At 37.3% G+C, this 20,435-nt stretch overlaps 3 protein-coding genes across 3 annotated transcripts; 1 reads left to right on the forward strand and 2 right to left on the reverse strand.

The window, feature by feature from the left end:
* The first annotated feature begins 422 nt into the window (after positions 1–422).
* On the forward strand, positions 423–2,949 carry LOC110918536. The gene is made up of 2 exons (XM_022162839.2): positions 423–801; positions 1,785–2,949. The coding sequence occupies exons 1-2, from the start codon at positions 546–548 to the stop codon at positions 2,789–2,791; spliced, it is 1,263 nt and encodes a 420-aa protein (XP_022018531.2). The 5' UTR covers positions 423–545; the 3' UTR covers positions 2,792–2,949.
* A 213-nt stretch (positions 2,950–3,162) lies between these two features.
* On the reverse strand, positions 3,163–5,883 carry LOC110918537 (craniofacial development protein 1). The gene is made up of 4 exons (XM_022162841.2): positions 5,513–5,883; positions 4,457–4,596; positions 4,198–4,383; positions 3,163–3,680 (listed from the first exon to the last, which is right to left on the reverse strand). Exons 1-4 carry the CDS (start codon positions 5,577–5,579, stop codon positions 3,315–3,317), a joined length of 759 nt encoding a protein of 252 aa, XP_022018533.1. The 5' UTR covers positions 5,580–5,883; the 3' UTR covers positions 3,163–3,314.
* Positions 5,884–14,920: 9,037 nt separating this feature from the next.
* LOC110918538 (ketol-acid reductoisomerase, chloroplastic) lies at positions 14,921–19,300 on the reverse strand. The gene is made up of 10 exons (XM_022162843.2): positions 18,929–19,300; positions 18,762–18,854; positions 18,599–18,664; positions 17,517–17,657; positions 17,156–17,383; positions 16,957–17,074; positions 16,196–16,335; positions 15,918–16,085; positions 15,592–15,747; positions 14,921–15,496 (listed from the first exon to the last, which is right to left on the reverse strand). The coding sequence occupies exons 1-10, from the start codon at positions 19,214–19,216 to the stop codon at positions 15,128–15,130; spliced, it is 1,767 nt and encodes a 588-aa protein (XP_022018535.1). The 5' UTR covers positions 19,217–19,300; the 3' UTR covers positions 14,921–15,127.
* Between the last annotated feature and the right edge of the window lie 1,135 nt (positions 19,301–20,435).

Below are 20,435 nucleotides of genomic sequence, written 5' to 3' on the forward strand. Positions count from 1 at the left end.
ACCCAGCCAACCTGGCTCGTTACGAGCCAAACCGAGCTAAGTTCACTTTCTAACCGAGCCGGCTCGGCTCCGTTTCAAACCGAGCCGGCTCGGCTCCGTTTCAAACCGAGCCATATCAAATGAGCTTTTCCGAGCTAAATGATGTGAACTCCAAGCCGCGAGCTTTTTGTACAACCCTAAATAAAGTATACCTTTTAAGTTATATTAACTTATGTCATGTTATTTTATCATAATTTGTTACTCATTTTAACCCCTAATCAAAATTCCGTGTAAACACATTCATGAGTGTCATATGGTTGAAGAAAAATCCAAATTTAGTAAGGCATCACTTGACACACAATTGTCGAAACAAGAAACATTTGTTGACACGTTTTCATACCAAACGACACTAAATTGGATACATATAGATGCACTCATCTACCATTCACATGCATATCTTCTTCCATTCTTATATATCTTGATCCCAATCCCAAACCATAGTCACAGGAAACGCTAAAATACCTGCGTATCGCGTACCAGATCGGTCGTACCGAATCATCACAAACATGCCAACTTCATCATCTATCTCTCATGCCAACAACAAACACCTACATGATCTCATTGAATCATCTCGCCCGTTTCTCCGCGAAGACATCGAGTCAGTCGACAAAAACCTGCCAACCCTCTTGACCATCTTACGTTCAGCCGGTGCAGGCGAGTGCTGGCACCGGTTAGGAACCTTCTCTGACCACCTCTACCACGTCTACCGCATCCTCAAGCTCTGGAAGGCACCCGACTCCGTTTGTCTTTTCGGTCTTTTCCATTCGGTTCAGTGGCGGACCTAGAAATTTTTTTTATGGGGTGCGGAAATTTTTTGTATATCGTTATATATTAAAAAAATGCTCCGCTTCGGGTCGGGTCACATACTAAAACGATAAAATAAAATAAAATTTTAAATAAATAATAAAAATTCACCACTTTCATTAGAAATACACAGTGGAAGTACAATGTATACTTTCTACAGATTTTTTTTGGAAATCTACCCTGAAGGTAACATAAATTTAACTTCATTTAGGTAATAAAAGTAGGTGAATTGTCACAATACACACACATACAATATCCTTATAGTTGCTCTCTATGAGTTCCATGAAACATAAATATTACAGTAGTAAGACTACTAAATAACTCTTTTTGTAATATAACAAATAATCATATAAAATAATAAACCTTAAACTACATTGTATTGTCATTTACTTAATTTTATCTATCCCTCTTATTCTTTTATATTTCGGTTTGTCTAATAAAATAAGTTAGGTTTTTAAATTATTTAATAATAGCTAAAAATGCAACAATATACATAGTAAGTTAATATCCTAAAGTTAATAACCTAAAATAAGTTAGATTTTTAAATTATTTAATAGCTAAAGCACCACCCTATTTTGAATTCTTTACACCTATTCAACTGAAAACAACTAAAAAGTAAATAACTTCTTTTTTAAAAAAAGCCGGACTTCAAAAGATAATTAACAGGATTGGATAATCATTTAAATTGCTTTGACTTTTGGGTCATTCCCTTCATCTTCCTCTCGTTCCCAAGCTTCTGTGAGCAGAACAGGTTTGCGACTTGAGTCGGAATTTCTTTTCAACACTTTTCAAGCTGTTTTCACTTTAGTTTCTCAATTCAAGGGGTGCGATTACAAATTTTTAAGGGGTGCGTTTAGGATTTTTGCGTCCCTGTTACACTAATTTTTACTTTTTCAAGGGGTGCGGCCGCCCACCCAACCTATGCTTTCGGTCCGCCCCTGATTCGGTTTACTCCAACTCCTATCACAATCTTGCAATCTTTGACCCGGTTACAGACCGGGAAACTGTACGTAAACATGTCGGTACTGTCGCGGAGAGTTTAATCCACTTGTTTTGCATTGTACCTCGCCACACTCTCATTCATGATGATCTCGTGTTTCGGTACACTGATTCGGAGCTCAGAGAACACCTCCAAGCTTCCGAACATTCGTTGAAATGTTCATTGAAAGGCGGTGTGGGAAAAGAAGAGAACTGGAGGAAGAAGCTCCAGGAAATTGTTCCGGCCACCGGAATAATAGTGAAACACATCAGAACCGGCGAACCGGTGGTTCTTCCGAGAAGGGTGCTAGCTGTTTTTCTCCTCATGACCATAGCAGACTTTGGTGACCAGTATTATGGTTATCAGGACGAGTTATACGATAACACTGATGGACGTTTAGAGTTTACTGGAAACACCAACTTTGACGTGTTATGGCCCGGAAACGGGAAGCCAGGACTATGGATGAATCTGATATCGAAAATGGCAGCTATATACACTTTGTTGGTGCGAGAAGAAGAGGTCTTCACACAACAACAACCCGAGCGCCACGAAAACGGGTTCGAAGATCTCGAGCTAGTGATTCCGCCGGTTTTCGACCGGTGCACCAAGATTCTTGACCCGAGTGAGCAGATAGTGGCTAGAGACTTGTACTGGGAGGCTGTTTATGAGCATGGGTTGAATAAAGAGAAGGGTGAAGAGTTGTTGATCAAGTGTATTGAGAAGAACCCATTTGTGGGTGAACCACATGTGTTGTTGAGCCAGTTTTATGTGAGTAGAGGGAGGTTTGAGGAGGGTGAAACAGAGTGTGAGAAGGGTTTGAGGCTGTTGTTGGAGTGGGGGTGTCCATGGGACAAAAGGGTGTCATGGGAAGGGTGGGTTGCTTGGAGTAGGGTTCTGTTAAGCAAAGCAAAAGAGAGGTCTTGGCCACATACTTCATGGGGGATCATTAGTTTGGGTCTTGTTAAGTAGATTCTAATGTTTTGTTCTTTTGTTTTGTCACCTAAGGTTTGTACTTTGGTTAGCATATTTGCCAGTTGAAGGTTTAACCATTCAGCTTTATATAAAAGTTGTGTTTGGCTGAAATGGACCACTTTGCTCTAATGTAAGTTTGCAATACTTTGATAGCATATAGATATATTACTCTTATTAAAACTTATTTGGAAGGGTATAAAGCTGTTCATGATTCAGTTTTGACGGTTTTTAGGCCAAATCATAAGCAAAACTGTTGGTAACCGATGACAGATTCAGATAGTTTGACAAGTTTAGACCAAACCAAACCATGAACACCGTTACGCAAGGCCATTGGAAGTTTCATGTTTGGACCAGATTTGGATCTGGAGTGAACCAGAAACAAAGTCAATAGCAAATAACTAATCAAACAAAATGTCTATTGAAACAAAAAGGAAACACTAGAACATTTATAGTCCGAACAGCAAGATGAATAAATATTCGGTTATACAAAGAGGTGACACTTGCCAGGTTTGTTTTGGATTTAATCATCATCTTCTCGCATATCGGATTTCCTCTTAGCTTGCGCAGCCAAACGCACATCTCTTTCCCGTTCAAATTGACGATAATCCGCACGCTCCAAGAAAGAAACTTTATCTAGATACTGATTTCCACTCTTCTTGTAAGTTTCAAGCTCTTCATCCAAACGGTTTTCTTCCTTGAACTCGCCCCAATCTTTTTTCGTCTTATCAAGAACACTTAGTTTCGGTTTCTTTTTAATTTGCTCAAGAATTGCATCAACTGCAGAAGGCGCACCACTTTTATCTTTTTCTAATGCTTCTGACGTATTGGCGTCAACTAGCTTTTTAACTTCAATGGATTCCCCTGCAAAGTCTCTCACTTCCCTCACCTGCAAAATCAAAAAAGTTAAACTACATTCAAGATTTAGAAAAGAGTAAAATGCCATTGTTGTCCCTGAGGTTTGGCCAGTTTTGCGACTTTCGTCCAAAGATTTGTTTTTCCGCATCCAAAAGGTTTAAAATCTTGCCTTTTTCATCCAGCTCGTTAACTCCATCCATTTTTCTCCGTTAAGTCGGGGCTATTTTTCTCTTTTTTGTTAACTTAAAGGCAATTCGGTCTGTTTCATTTCAGGTATATTTAATCCTTTTACATAAAGTGAAAAAGACTGAATTGCCCTTTAAGTTATCAAAAAAGACGAAAATACCCTTGCCATAACGAAGAAAAATGGATGGAGCTAACGAGCTGGATGAAATGGCAAGGTTTTAAATCTTATGGATCCAGATGCGGAAAAACAAACCTTTGGATGAAAGTCGCAAAACTGGACATACCTCAGGGACAAAAATGGCATTATACTCTTTAAAAAATTTAAACTGCTATCTGAAAGACTGAACCAACAAGAACACTACCTCGATTTTTCCTCTTCCTGCAAGAGCAGCCATATTGGCAGCATCCTTGGCGGCAGAGAGAGCGGCTGCTGCAACCTTTAAGGCGTCTTCACCAACACCGTCTTGTTTATCTACTGGTTTTGAAATAGGTACCGGTTGGGTGGGTGAACTCGTCTTTGGACCGAGTCCAAGAACTGTCATCCAACTCTAGTGAAGATGTATATATGAATACGTTGAGTCGAAAATAGTTTCGTTATAAAGTATGTATTGGAAGACTTACAGAAGACGAAGGTTTTGAAGATGGTTTAGATGACTTTGTTTTTGGATTTGTAGTAGACCTTTTGAGAATAGAATTCAGCTTATCTGTAGAAATTCCTTTGTTCATCTGCTGCCATACAGCATCAACTCTAGCGTTTTTGTCTGGGATTATGGAATACGATTTTAACCAAATAAAAAAGTAAACTATTGGAATAAACATAGGTGAGACAAAAAGATATCTTGCAGAACAGAGAGAAGATTTATGAAGGCATTGCCTAGGTAACAAGAAGCTGACTAGAATGACAAGTGTCTAGATCGATGATCTACTTGAAGAAAACGGCATTTGTCCTTAAACAACCAAACAAATAAATATAACTTACTATCCTATAACTATCAAAACCTGAAAATTACTATTTACAGGAACCGCTGGATCCATTTTTTGAGTAATTCATTTACTTTTCATCACATAGAGCCAGCGACAATAGTTTGTATGAGCTCCCTGTATGTCAAATAAGCTCTTGATAATCCGCACTCATGCAGTGGTGACATCGTTTATTTCTTATGAGACAAAGCAGTTGATTACATCAAAGGCTTAAACTTGTGCATATGGTTATGTTGGTAGTGCAGCTGTTTTTTAACGACAATCTAATCAACTCCTACTTCTAAACCGTTACTCGAACCCTCGACTTCTTGGAGACGGGCACAATTTTACACACCTAAATACCGTCGTTCCGCTAGGCCAAAAACCCTTTAATGTGCAGCTGCTGTTCTATGTTTAAACAGTCACGTGCACTCATTCCATGTTTCCCCAAGTCATCTTACATTTCTTATACAAAAGAATGCGGCATTTCATCGAACACTTGGCGTGCAAACTTACAGACAAGAAAAAACCCCAAGAGTGTATACGAAAACTAAACACCATATAAAATTAATCACTAATTCTTTTCAATCATCTTCTCTAAAGCATCTTATATCACAAAGGTCATTGATTTCAAGCCCTAACCTGATTCTATCACAAAGATCATCAAAAACAGTGAAACCCAATATACAATTATGACAAACAAATCATTTAACATACCTGTAGTAGGCTGCGGCTGTTGATCTCCGGAAGAACCAACGGCCGTGATCTTCTCTTGTTCACTCATTGTTTTTGAAAATTTGAACAGAAATTGGAACCGAAAGAAGGTCGTTCGTCGTCGGATTCTTAAAGATTTCAAATTCGTTCGGGTATCCGTCTGTGAATCGGATCTTTTGTGTAGAGATGTTTGAAGATTTGCGGACAGTAAGTAGAGAATTTGAATGTGGGTGCGAGAAGTTGAGGGTTTCAGAAGTAGCTGTCAGTGAGGATGACAATAGCTTCAAACCTAATATATGTTAGCAAATCGATAAAACTAGTTTTTCTTGCGAGCCGCGCGTTGCGGCGGCGCACGACAGGACGAACGTGTAGTACACCGAGTGTAAAACACAATGTGTTACAGACGATTTGTTCAAGTGTTAGGTGATACGTAAATCATACGAAAACAGGTGTTTCGACATATCTGATTGAACTCAATGTAACCTATATAAGTATTGTGATTGGATCATAACGTAAAGTAAATTGAATTTATCTCCTACAATCATAACTTATTCTATAAGATTAATTAAAGTTTTGAAACAAAAGAAAGAAAAAAAAAGAAACGACAATTTGACTCCACTCTGTTAGGAACAAAATTTATGAAAACGTGCGTAAAATAAGTAAAAAATGTATCATATTAAAAAAAAAAACTATATCCAAATGTAGACCAACTCGAATTAATATAAACGCATACATAAAAATATGCACGTAAAAATGGTTTTTTAAATGGAAACATGTTATATTTGACCTAACTCGTTCCATTAAAAGTTTATGTATGTGAACAGATTGTTCGAAATTACTTGTGATTGAGAAATAATAATGCAATAAACAATACTAACGGCCATTAAGATGTAATCAAAAGCATTTTGATCCAGCTACAAACATTGCAAACCTTCTATATAAGACAAAAACGGAGATATTGTCGGTGGCAAAAGCCATCGAATTTGTCTTTTAAGTAAGTTTACTATTTTTTTATCCGTCGCGCGTTGTGGCGGCGTCATACGCGACGTGATAAATTATAGACTACAATCACCCTGACTCGTTTTTGGACTAAATTTATGTCGAAAGGTAGAGTAATTCTAATTCATATAGTTAAATGAAAATTTGTTATATTTAACTTGAGTTGTTTCCAAACAAAATTTATGTCGAAACATAGACTAACTCACAACGTACATAAAATAAACACGTGTGGTCGCATCGTATGTGTCGTGATAAAGTATAGACTACAATTGACCTGACTCATTTCCAAACTAAATTTACGTTAACGTATAATAACTCAAATTTATATTGTCGAATGAAAATGTATTATATTTGACCCGATTTGTTTCCAAACAAAATTTACGTCAAAACGTAGTCCAACTCAAAACTTACATAAAAATAAAACATCTTATAATTGACCTGACTCAAACGTAGGTGAACTCGAATTTATACCGAAACGTACATAAAAATAAAAACAAAAGAAATTGGTTTTAAGGTAAACTCGATTAACCCCCATCCATGGTAGGGACTATCCGAGAATGAATGTGCAAAACTTAAGGACTATAGCTGTAATTTTAAAACTATAAGGACTATAGGTAAAACCGAAGCAAATCAAAGGAACTATCTGGGTACTTTTCTATGACTTTTTCTCATCGTGTTAACTGTTACTACTTTTGAGTATTGGACAAAGAGTGTTCCGCCAACACAGTTCTCTGGTCCTAGCGGGCGCGAAAGATGAAAAGTATAAATGACAAAAGTTGTGAAGTTAAATTGCAAATAATGAAAAGTTTTGGGTTAAAGTCAAAAAATAAATTATCTAGGGTTAAAATTGTAAAAGGTAAAAACATTTGGGTTAAAAGTAAAAAATAAACTTTTTTTTTTTGAAAAACACCCATAGCACAATATACAACTAATGAAACATTTACAGAGTTAAAGGGTTACTTTTGCCATTATAGCAAAGTTTAGGGGTGGAATGGGTAGGTGGCTTTGCCACCGACCTTTCTTTTCAAATATATACCCGCGTATTCAACCTGCGCGTTGGCACCGACCTTTCTTTTCAAGTATATACTCGCGTATTCAACCTGCGCGTTGGCTTAAGGACACGGTGGGAGTTCTTTCGGTTTGGCTTAGGTCGTTATAATACCGGCACACGTCATAGTAAGCGAAAGAAAAAGCAAAAGAATATAGTCGTAATATGACCAAAGCCGATTTGTACGTGCATTCGGTTTGTTGTTTTTCCGATTCTCGTAACAGTACCTATTTTATTTAAAGCTGAATATACATTTTTTATTTGAAGCTGAAAAGAACATGAATCTGTACATACAAATCAAATCAAATAACTTATACATTTAAAACCTCATAACAATCTGATGTCTTAATTTGATATTGATCTAGCAAATTTGATAAAAGTATCACCTCGATGTACCAGCATCAAAATTAAATTCTGTTCATACAAAATAATATCCTATTTATAGGGTGGAGATACAATAGGAAGTTTATTTGGCTAGGAAGGATAGGAAGTGATCTTGACCATTCATTAAGTTAATCAAGGGCTAAGATTAAATCAGGGAAATTGAAAAGAATAAAAGAGGCGCGTGAGTTTGTTCAAGGGCATTCTAGTCAATCCAAGTCAATAGTTTCTCTCTCCTCCAATTCCCCCCCATTTTTTAAACGTTAATAACTCTTTCATACGACATTATTTTTTTATAAAAATTGCACCAAAAAAACGAGCGTTTTTTTTTCTTTAAAACGAGTATACTATTGCTATATTTTAAAAAAAAAAATTAAAACCCAGTTGCGTAAAACGCAATAGAAAAACCACCAGTTACGTAAAACGCAATGAAAAAAAAAACCTAAAAAATGACATTTTTCTAAAACGCAATGCACCAAAAACACAAAGAAATGACTTATTTGTAAAACGCAATGGCCAGAAAACACACAGAAATGTCTTATTTGTAAAACGCAATGGCCAGAAAACACATAAAAATGTGTTCTACCTAAAACGCAATGCACCAAAAACACAAAGAAATGACTTATTTGTAAAACGCAATGGCCAGAAAACACACAGAAATGTCTTATTTGTAAAACGCAATGGCCAGAAAACACATAAAAATGTGTTCTACCTAAAACGCAATGCACCAAAAACACAAAGAAATGTCTTATATGTAAAACGCAATGGCCAGAAAACACACAGAAATGTCTTATTTGTAAAACGCAATGGCCAGAAAACACATAAAAATGTGTTTTACCTAAAACGCAATGCACCAAAAACACAAAGAAATGTCTTATATGTAAAACGCAATGGCCAGAAAACACTTAAAAATGACTCATTCTAAAACGCAATGGACTGAAAACACCTAAAAAATGTGTCACTGTGAACTGTCTGAATTGTCTACGAATTACTGTCTTCGAAATGAGCCAATTTATGGAAAATTAATTTTTCTGATGCGTTTTTAGTACAGCAATTTAATCGAAAAAAAAAACCCCAGCCAGGGGCTCTGCCCCTTGGACCCCGCCAGGGGCTGCCGCCCCTGGGACCCCGCTACCGGGGGCTGCCGCCCCCGGACCCCCGCAAAGATTGTAAAACGCAATGACTAAATCAAAAACCCAGATCATGAAAATGAAATTAAAGAATTTCTTACATGGATCGAAGCCGATTTCTTCATCAATTGACAAATTTTGAATGATAGAAACACTTATCAACGCTCGAATCGAACGAATCGAGTGATTATCTCCAAAATCACCGGAAAAAACGAGATTTTTTTATGAAATTAAACTGGGTTTTCTTCAAAAAAAGCTAAAGAACACGTTGATCGGGTTCTGAATCATTGATTGGTGATGAAAATCGCACTATAATGTAGTGATTATTGAGATAGAAAGTGAAGAAATAGTTGAAGATGGTGGGTTTTGAAAATGGTGGGTTTTTGAATTTACTGGGTTTTGAAAAAGGAAGAAGAAGGAGTTGGATTGACTAAAATACCCTTTCTCTTTATTTTAAAATTTGCCACATGTCATAATCATATGGCTTCCTATCCTTCCTAGCGAAAATTAACTTCCTATTTGATCTTTTCCCCCTATTTATATACCAAAAGGTTTTTCATTTTTTTTTGTTTTGCCAGCGTTTTTCATTTTATTGATTGATGTAGAATAAAAAAGGTAAAAAAAATGTAATTAAACTATTAAAGTAATTTTTTATTTAATAATCAGATAATCTTCTTTATGCTTCGTTTCAAACTTCATTTTCTCAATTCCTCACACATTCTCTCTCTCATCTCACCTAACCACAATAACTCGTTCTTTTCCTCACCGAAACTCGCCGACAACCACCACAAATTGAGATGGATGTTTCTCCGGTGAGCCCTACTCTCGTCGCCGGTGAACCGTCATTGTCGGTTGGTCTAAGAATTAAGATCTACATAACCCTATTCTTCTACTCTCTATTTCCGGTCGCCGGTCACGACACACCGACTATCTCGATTTCATCAACGGCAACTGATTACATCTCCTCCTTCCTCGCTTCTTATCCCATCGGATCTCTGTTGGATGTTTTACCACCGTCATCATCGTCGCCGGTTGGCTTCCTCTTTCTCTCCAGCATTGCTTTTCTCATGTGCATCCCGTTGTACTTTGCGATCCATGGGTTGTGTACCAATCGCAGATCTCTTGTAATTCCCCTTGGCATTGCGGAAGAAATACACGGTGAAACCATGAAAAGAAGACGCGGGGGCAGTTTTGTCTTTTTGTCGGTGGCTATTTCTCCTTTAAGATTATAGATAATAAAGAAAATAATATTTACAGTATTAGGGAAAAATCACCAAAATTAGGAATAGCCGAATAGACATGTTAATTTTAAAAACTAGTAGACATACCAAGATAATAAAGAAAATAATATTTATTAAGGAAAAATCACCAAAATTAGGAATAGACATGTTAATTTTAAAAACTAGTAGACACACCCGTGTTATTCAGCGAGGTTTCGATTGGTATCGGTTCACTTTAGTTCGATACTAATGGTGGGCATAGAAACCGAAAGAACTATGCCAAAGAAGATATTGATATGTATTCTGCACCGATCAAAAATCATAAAAATAATTTTACATTTGAACGGTATCGTTGTGGCAAAGACAAATATGACCTGATTTACCCCTAAGGAAAATGACAAATGCAGGATTTTATAAGACAAATATGATCTGATTTCATTTTTGGACCAAAATGGCAATAAAACTGAAACCACATGGACCCAGATGCAAAAAGTTTGAGTTTTGGACTAAAGTGGCAAAAGTGACCAAACCACAGGTACCAAAATGGCAGTTTACTTTTTAAAAAATAATACTAATAAAGCATTCTTTAAAATAATATGTTTTTTTGAAATGCTAACATCTCTAGTGGTGCGAAGGTTGACGTTGGCTTCGAATCGATAGAATTGTTTGTGACGGGTTTTGAACTCGTAGCAAGAGCCACTTTAAATTTATTTGAATTTAGAAGCAATTTAGATATAATTTATATCTTTAAAAATTTGGGAAAAGTAAAAAAAAAATCTATTTAAATTCATATGTCCTAAGTCAATGCGTAGTGGGGCGGTATGCCCGTTCATGGCGCCGGCAAAACGCCGGGCACACCATAACGTGGGGCGCTAACAAAGAAAAAGAGGGGTGTGGCGCGATTAATTTAGCGGCATGATGAAATGGTTTTTTAAATTTTTGACCGTTAATAAACGGTCATATTCTTTAAAAAAATTCAATTTTTTTTATTTTCACACTATAAATAACTCCCAACTCTTCCATTTTTTTAACAAATCATACTCAAATATTCTCTCCTTCTCTATATATTTTTTAAAAAGTTTTGAAGCTACTCCCACCCTATTCAAAAAAATGGGTTCCCCGTCGGAAGACTCGTTCACCGATATTTACCGAAGATGTTTTTCACCCGAAGAAGACGCGGAGGAGGAAGAAGCGGTTACGATGCGACACCGGTTCACGGGCCCAATGTTTTTAGACGACGTTTTCGGATGAGCCAAAGGTTATTTTTGCGCATTAATAATGATTTGGAAAATAAGTATGATTTCTTTAAGCAAAGAATGGACGCGCGAGGATATTTAAGCTTTACCTCAATTCAAAAGGTCACATCCGCATTACGCATATTATAATACGGAAACACGTACGACATCAACGACGAGTACTTAAAGATGGCGGAGAAAACAACCCGAGATTGCTTGGAACATTTTTGCTATGGTATTATTTATTTACTTACTTTTATATATTTATTTTTTAGTAGCTTACTAGTAAAACGTTCATATATTAAATTATATTTTAGGTATATGCCAGTTATATGGAAAACGTTATTTGAGAAATCCCACTTGGAACGACCTTCAACAAATATATGAGGTGCATCTAGAAAAGCATGGAATACCCGGCATGATTGGTAGCTTGGATTGTCGTCAATGGCGTTGGTATAATTGTCCAACCGCATGGCGAGGTCAACATACACGGGGTGATCGATTATTTTTAAAACGTTTTCTGAAACGTTCGATGAGAAAAGAAAGTATTTTAAAAAATTACAAGAGTCTTCAAGAAAGGATATCGAGAGGTGTTTTGGGGTTATACAGCAACGATGGCATTTTATCAGAAATCTTTGTCGCATGTGGCATAAGGATAGAATACGAATGACCATGTATGCTTGCATCATTTTGCATAATATGATCATTAAGGATGATGGAAAAGCGATATGCCAAAACTATATTCCGGAAGATTTAGTCGAAGGAACCCAAGCAACAATGGAAGAGAGACTCGCAAATGCTCAACTATTGCGATCTAAGGAAATACATAACACGTTGAAGGCGGATTTGGTTGAGCATGCTTGGGCGATTCGCTCAATTCGATACAACAGTGACGACGAAGAAGATTCCGAGGAAGAAGAGGTTGAAGAATTCGAAGACGGGAACTTTGAAGACGTAGGTTTGGATGCTGGAGAAAACGAAGAGGAAGAAGGAGAGAACGAAAATGAAGCCGAAGAATAAATATATTTTTTTAGGTGTAATGTTTTTTTTTTTCTTTAACGTTTTTTTTTTATTTTAATGTATTGTTTTTTATTTAATGCAATGATTTTTAATTTTATAAAACTTAGAAATTAATTAAAAAAATGAAAATTAAATTAATTGAGTAATGATGACAAATGGGCTTTATGACTATGGCCTCAAGTTGCATAACGCCCCATAAAGCCCCTTGGTAACATGACATGTCACATGTCGCATAACGCCCTCAAAAGGGCCTTATGACTACGGATGACCTAATAACACAACTTTACTTTTACTGTACATTCTCGTTAATATAATATAATATATTAGGTATTGAATTTTACCCATCTAAAAAATACAAATATTTAAAAAAGTACAATGTGGTCCATAAAATAAACCAAATAGCGCTTAGATTTAGAAGGATGGCGTATTGTTTTGATTGGATGTTTTTTTTGATCCATACTACTTTTCATGGGTTTTTTGGCATTAAATTATAGTCTTGTTAACAGACTGAGCTTATGTGACATTTTCAGATTTATTTCTTTTTTATATATTTTTATGAGCTAAAAGTGAATGTTTATTTTAGTAAAAAGAAATGATCAAGATATCTAGTGATTTTTAATCAAGGGCTATCAACAAACATGACACAAAATTGATCAAGACCTAGATTTCAAATTCAAACAACACACATGTAGGGTTGTAAACGAACCGAACGAACACGAACAAAGCCATGTTCGTGTTCGTTCGTTAAGAAAATTAACATGTTCATGAACTGTTCACGAACGCATACCGAACATAAGTTTATGTTCGTGTTCGTTCGTTAAGGAAATTCAATTGTTCACGAACAGTTCGTGAACACTGGTCTCAAACACAAACGAACGTAAGCAAATAAAAACAAACGCAAACGAACATTTAACTTGAAAATAAAAAAATAAAAACATTGTTATCCTTAAACATTGGATACAAGTAGTTAAATACAACCGTCAAATGATAAATCAAAACACAAGAAGTCTACTAGACCACCAAACGATGAATCAAGTTTAACTAATTTAGACATAATTATTCCCAAAAATGTCTTGGAATGTCCAAATTTTAGCTAACTTAGAAAAAATAGGGTTTCAAGTTTTTAATATGTTTAGATAAAAGGTTTATTATTTATTAGTTTTTTGATATAATCAAACGGACACGAACGAACGTACATGAACATATTACCGAACGTTCACGAACGTAGTCGAACGAACGAGACCTGTGTTCGTGTTCGTTCACTAAGCTAACCGAACAGAATTTTTTGTTCGTGTTCGTTCGTTAAGCTAATCGAACGAACATAAACGAACTTCCCGCCGAACGGTTCACGAACTGTTCGCTGAACGTTCGGTTCGTTTACAGCCCTACACACATGACCTTAAAATCAATCAAAGCACACATGACCAGAAAATCAATAAAACCCGGAGTCAAACCGCAACAAAGCTTGTCTCACATAATCAATCAAACACACGACCATAATCAAAGTCGAATGACAAAATCAAAGGTATCATGTAATATCGAATCGAGAAATGGTAAAACAAAATTAGCTATGAAAGACCATGTAACCTCTGAAATAACAAGAATGAGCTAAATTCAAATACAAAGTGAAGTCCTTGATGATAGAGATGGAAGTAGATGATGACGCCGGACTGACCATCACCGCCACCATGATTCGTGTCATGTTAGAGCTGATATTTGCATCAATCGATCAATGAGTGCTTTAAGTTAGAAAAGGAGCGCTTCGATCTCAATCTAAGAGAATTTTTTTTTGAACGGTGACTTTCTTTCTGAGTGACCCAATGTCACACCGCCTAATTGGCGACCCTAGCCAAGTCTACCCAGACTTACGTTGTCTTAACCGGGCCCGCGCTGGGTTGGCCAGACTTGGTTACGGCGTTCCCCCGGAAACCGTACTGCCTCCACACGAGATGACTCGCTGAAGTAACAGCCGGATGAAAACCGGGGTGCGGCTCATGATCGAACCCCCCTCGGTGGGTTTGTCACCATCATTGCTCAATATCCACCCAAATATGACACAAGTGGGAATTGAACTTGAGTCTCCATTGGAAAACCCAAGTCTCCTACCACTAGGCCACAAGTGGGAATATGACACAAGTGGGGGATCTCAATCTAGGAGAATGGTTGATATAACTTACACGATACAAGTAAACATTATATGAACAAACACCTCATTTCATATAATCATAATTACATTTTATTAAAACAATTACATTTACCTTTATTTAACGAGTATATCCACTTAAGTCCATACAAACACAACAAAAACCGAATCAATGTTTTAACCATTGGTGCCAATAGTTATATCATAACCACCTTTATGTTATTTTAACATAATCTACACATTATGTTATTTTTTTTTTATATTTTAAGCTGTAACAAGCATAGAACTCTGAAAACAAGACCATACACCAACACCACCATTATTCCAAAATTACAAAATCCAACGAACCACCAAAAACGCATCCGTAACAAACACGCCATACATAACATAACTTTAAACACCACGGCAGGTGTATAACGTAAATAACTTAACTCATCCCATTTTAGTTATTCGATTGACGCAGCTCGGGTCTCACAAAATCAGCATCTGCAGGCACCGAGATATCGACGGTGGGTCTCAACTCTGCACACACTTTGACTGCATCATGAACCGGATCTTCAAAGAAGCTCTTAACCAGATCCTGGTTCACTGGCGCGCCATTGTCCACTGCAACTAAGGCCTGTTGGGTCAGATTGTAGTCGAACCGTGGAGCCCATTTTCTTGACCCTAACCTCGCAGTAGTGGAACAGTTGTCCACCATGAACGAAACACCTCGAGCATGCATGAAAGGGTTCAACGAATCCACAGATTCGATTAAACTTTCATTGATGATTTCAGAATAAGAGTGCCCTTTCTTCCTTAATACCTCAATCTATGTTGTTTAACAAGAAACCGACTTTTAGAAACATTCAATACTTCAAGTCGCAAATGACTAAAAGAGTAAAAGTTATGAATAAAATAGCTCACCTGGGCCATCATTAGTGCTACGTAGACACCTGCTGTAAAAGGATATAACGGGCCCAAATCACCGGCGGGTCGGGTAGCACGGACCCGTTCACCAACTTTCCACATCCGGGTTTGATCGATTTTGCCCATTGGGAACGCTGGAAGACCCTCTTTTTCCTGGATTATAAGAGCATTAAATCGTCATCATCATAATCCTATTCTAACCAATATCTCAAATGACAAATATTTATCATCTATAATTAAAAAACTTCATACAGGCCAAACAGAACGAAATGAACAAGCGTTTGCATCTTTTACAGAACCGTATTAATGCCGAAAAAACTTACATAAAAACGGCGACCAGCCAAAACAACGCTCCTAATCTCACTGCCACTAGCCACATCCTCGTAACACTCGTACAAGATTTCCATGCACGGATAATAAGAAGCACTGTATGCAATCAAGAAATCTTTTTTGCCTTCTTCTGAGAGTGACTCATAGACAGCCTTCATACCCTGTTAAAATGATAATTATCATTAAAAAAATGTACACACTTTGGCCAAACTGACAAGGGTATATAAGTAAATAAACCAAAAAAAGAGTTGGGAACAAAGGTGGAACTAACCTTAGTCGATATGGTCTTTGATATTACTCCGGTTATGCATTCTACAGTGTTCTTGTAAGCCAGATCTTCAGTCATACCTTGTTCTGTGTACCTTCTAAATAATGACTCCACGATACCGTGCACGGCACCAAGTAAAATACCTGATTTTTATCATGGGTAAATAAGCATTGGTGATACTTAACTATCTTGGAAAAATGATGAGGTGGCAATATGGTGTTTTGGGTCACGAGTTAAACCAAGTTCGAATTAGAATTGAATCCTTTTTCAATATGGGTCGAAACAGGATCAGAAATAACATAATACAATAAATTTGGGATCTTTAAATAAAACAATCTAGGAGGCTGTGTGCATCAAAAATCGACGTTTGATAAAATTTCAATCCATAGGCCTTTTAACTGTTTTTTTTTTTTTTGACTCGTCTGAGATTAAATAAAAAGCAAAGCAAAACAACCCAAATCAACAGAGAATCAGATTCAAAATATAACAGCCTTTTTCTTTAGTACGAGTCAAAACGTTTTTTTTATAAAAACCAGATTATTAGAATAATAAATGGAATCTTTTATAAGGCTGTATGCCTTAATAAAAAAACTCTGGGTGACTTTCAACCCGTTTGGCCCGATACCCTTTTAGATAATTTTATTATTTAACTCGTTTGAGATAGTAAAAAAAAAAAAAAAAAAAAAAAAAAAACCATGTCGACTTGTGCATAAAGGTCAAAAATTCCAATTATGGAGAAATGAAGGCTAAAAAGTGAGTATTACCTCTTTCTCCAAATATATCACTTTTATACTCCTGCTCTAGTGTAGTGGCAAATGTAAAAGGTGAACCAAGAGCAACTGACCATCCAAGTGCAACATCGGTGGCTCTACCGTCAACATCCTGCAACAAATGATTTAATAATCATCAATATCTAAAAAATATGATAAGGAATACACAAACAGCTGTTGAGTGTTGACCAACCTGATGGACAGCAAAACTAGCATTGATCCCGGCTCCATTGATCTCTTTTCCTTGAACGTATAGCCTTCTAACCGATGGGCCCATTCCCTTGGGGCATACAGCAACCACACTGAAATTTTTGGGGAAATCAAGACCTATTGATTGTAAATGACCAAGAAGGAAACCGTGTGAAAGTCCGAGAATGCTGTTTGGTTTCATGTGGGAGAAGATTTTCTCATAATTATCAGCCTGCGATAAAAAAGTACGCCAGAAACATTTGAAAAAAGAAACGATCAATAAATCGATCCAGTGATCCACATTTCACTGTTTGACATTCTTAAGCATTTGATACTAAAAATTCATTTTAGAACAACCAACCAACCTGAGCTGAATCAGATATCAATAGCAGGACCAAATCACTACCAGAAATAGTTTCATATATATCTCCAAGAGTCCCATTCTCTTCACTGAAACCAGCACCACGAGCCTCAGCAAACGAACTCGAACCCTTCCTCAGCCCAATCTAGTTTATAAAGCATAATAATAAATTCATCAGCAAAAAGCTTAAATAGGGTACTATCACTTAGGGGTGTACAATAACCGACCCGTTAACCGAAACAAAACTGAAAACCGACGAAACTGGACCGGAAGTTGGTTATCAGTTATTTTTTGTACCATCAGTTAACCGAAATTAACCGAACCAAACCGAACCATTTGTATTTTCATATATTTCTAGCTTTTATATCTCCATTTCATGTTTTATACTTTCATTTCATGTATTTATACCTCCATTTCATGTATTTATACTTCTATTGTATTTATGTATTTATACCTAAATTTCATTTATTTATACATCCATATCCATTTAGAGGTGTACAAATCGGGTTTTTTTCAAAAAACGGTTCCGGTTATTAACCGAACCAGTTTTTTTCATCAAAAACCGGTTTTTTTCATCAAAAACCGGTTTTTTTATAACCGGTTTCGGTTACTAACCGGTTTTTTTACTCAAAACAACAACCGGTCCAACCGGTTAGGGTCGGTTTTTAACCGGTTTATTCCAAAAAACGGTTTTTACCGTTTTTTATAACCGGTCTCAGTTTTAAAACCGGTTTTGAAGATAAATATCCCTAACCGGTCTACAACCGGCGGTTCGGTTCGGTTATAAAAAAAACGGTTTAAAAAAACCGGTTTTGGTTTTTTTCCTGATTTCTATTCTAAAACCGGTTTTTTTTACACATCTACATCCATTTCATGTATCTATACATCTTACATGTATTTCTAAGCAAAAATTTTACCCCTTGTTTGATTTGGTTATTAACCGAACAGAGAACAGACAAATTGACCGAACCGATTGACCAATGACTTCGGTTACGGTTAATGCTAATAACCGAACCATGCACACCCCTAGTGTCACTATTACACAAAACAAAAAACTACAAAATAATAAAAATAAAAAATAAACACCTTCACTACAATATCAGACTTTGCTTCTGCAAGTGAATCCCTTAAATTCTGAGCTTGTGCAGGACCCTAAACACAAATCAATAACAATTATAGCTTCTAAATGAAATTATCATATGCATGCAACATAGTGCTACATAAACTCAAAACAATAAAATATACAAACCTGAGAACCCCAACCAATGACACCAATCTGCTTAATCCCTTTAAATGCATCCGGCAATAGATGAAACAAATCTCTACCTCCTCTCACAATGTACTACACAAAAATCGTTTACAAAAGTCAGTTATAAAATATTTTAGAAAAAAAATAAATTAAAAAAGATATTGTACCTCTTCGTGACCAGCAAGGTTGACTTTCTCCTTTTTAAAAACAGAGGTTTCGAAATCGAGAGACGCCGGAGACTTGGTGATCGTCGGAGATGCAACCATACGAGCTCCCATAGCGGAGACAGAGGTCATGTTGGATGGAAACACGCGAGCGTGGAGTGATTTGAAGGAGGTTTTGGATGAGAGAAAGGCTGTGGTGAAACCTAGGGTTTTGAGTGTCGGAGATGGTGAAGAGGAGGTGGTAGGTACGACGGAGGAGAAGGTGGTTGCGGCGGCGGTCGTCATAATCATCAAGGGTTAAAAGAGTAATGAAATGCAGGGAGAGAGGGAGACGTGACTACTACTGACTAGTGGAGCCCTATTACGTGTCAGACTGTATCGAACTGTATTGTAATGTGATGCATATACGTCGATAATCATAGAGTTAGAGGTTGTATAATACTTAACTGTTCAGAGGCAATTTCTGAATAATTCATATTAGAGGTCTTACCCATTCAAACTTTGTATAAATCTTAACCATTCAGAGATGTCTGAACCATTCAGATATCTGCTTGTGAAACAAACAGTCTGAACCATTTAGTGCTGAATCAGTAAGAGGTCTGAACCATTAAGGTGCTGTTTGTTTTTTCTTCTTGAAAACCTCTTCTGCTGCAGGCCACATCTGCAGGCATCTGCAGGAGAAGAGGTGGACCAAATGTCTTCAGTCTGTAAGGAGAAGAGGGTTTGTTTTTTCTTTTGTATAAAACCTCTTCTTCTTCTAGGTTTTAACACAAACCTCTTCTTCTTCTAGGTTTTAACACAATCTGCACCTCCACTCTCTCTCTACTCTCTCTCTACTCTCTCTCTACAATCTGCACCACCGCCATCATCACCACCGCCACCACTTCACCACCGCCATCATCACAACCACCGTCACCACCTCCACCGCCATCATCACAACCACCGAGCCTGCAACGAATCGAACAAAACGACCGTCACCACCTCCGCCTTCACACCTGGCCGGAGTCGCTGAACATGAGGTAGACCGGACTCGCTGAACTTTGATCGATTTGGGGTGTTCGTTTCCGATCGATTTAGGGTTTTCGATTTTAGGGTTTTCGTTTTGGGGGTTTTGATGTGGGGGTTTTGTTTGTGATGTTGATGATGATGATGTCGGAGGTGGTGGCGGAGTGGAGGTGGAGCAGAGGTGATGGCGGAGTGGAGGCTGGAGCAGCAGAGGTGGTGATGATGATGATGATGGCGGAGCAGTGGTGGTGGTGGCGGAGCAGCGGAGGTGGTGGCGGAGTGGAGGTGGTGGTGGCGGAGCAGGGGTGGTGATGATGATGATGATGATGGTGGCGGAGCAGTGGTGGTGGTGGCGGAGCAGGGGCGGAGCATGGGTGGAGGTGGAGGTGGTGCCAAGAAGAGGTAAAGCTCTTCTTGGAGAAGCTTTGGTTTTATCACTTCCTCATGAAGAGGCTGGGGAGAGACAGGAAGCACTTCTCAAAAAAAAAAACAAACACTCTTTTGA

This window comes from Helianthus annuus, chromosome 16 (genome assembly GCF_002127325.2).
Source record: "Helianthus annuus cultivar XRQ/B chromosome 16, HanXRQr2.0-SUNRISE, whole genome shotgun sequence".
Taxonomy (NCBI): domain Eukaryota; kingdom Viridiplantae; phylum Streptophyta; class Magnoliopsida; order Asterales; family Asteraceae; genus Helianthus; species Helianthus annuus.

Coding starts and splice junctions, on each gene's coding strand:
- LOC110918536 (XM_022162839.2), top strand. CDS start 546: ATGCCAACTTCATCATCTATCTCTCATGCCAACAACAAACACCTACAT. Junction 802..1,784: donor TTGTCTTTTCGGTCTTTTCC/ATTCGGTTCAGT, acceptor GGTCCGCCCCTG/ATTCGGTTTACTCCAACTCC.
- LOC110918537 (XM_022162841.2), bottom strand. CDS start 5,579: ATGAGTGAACAAGAGAAGATCACGGCCGTTGGTTCTTCCGGAGATCAA. Junction 4,384..4,456: donor CTTCAAAACCTTCGTCTTCT/GTAAGTCTTCCA, acceptor CATCTTCACTAG/AGTTGGATGACAGTTCTTGG. Junction 3,681..4,197: donor CAGGAAGAGGAAAAATCGAG/GTAGTGTTCTTG, acceptor TTGATTTTGCAG/GTGAGGGAAGTGAGAGACTT.
- LOC110918538 (XM_022162843.2), bottom strand. CDS start 19,216: ATGATTATGACGACCGCCGCCGCAACCACCTTCTCCTCCGTCGTACCT. Junction 18,855..18,928: donor ACCTTGCTGGTCACGAAGAG/GTACAATATCTT, acceptor ATTTTTGTGTAG/TACATTGTGAGAGGAGGTAG. Junction 16,336..16,956: donor TGATATATTTGGAGAAAGAG/GTAATACTCACT, acceptor GATAAAAATCAG/GTATTTTACTTGGTGCCGTG.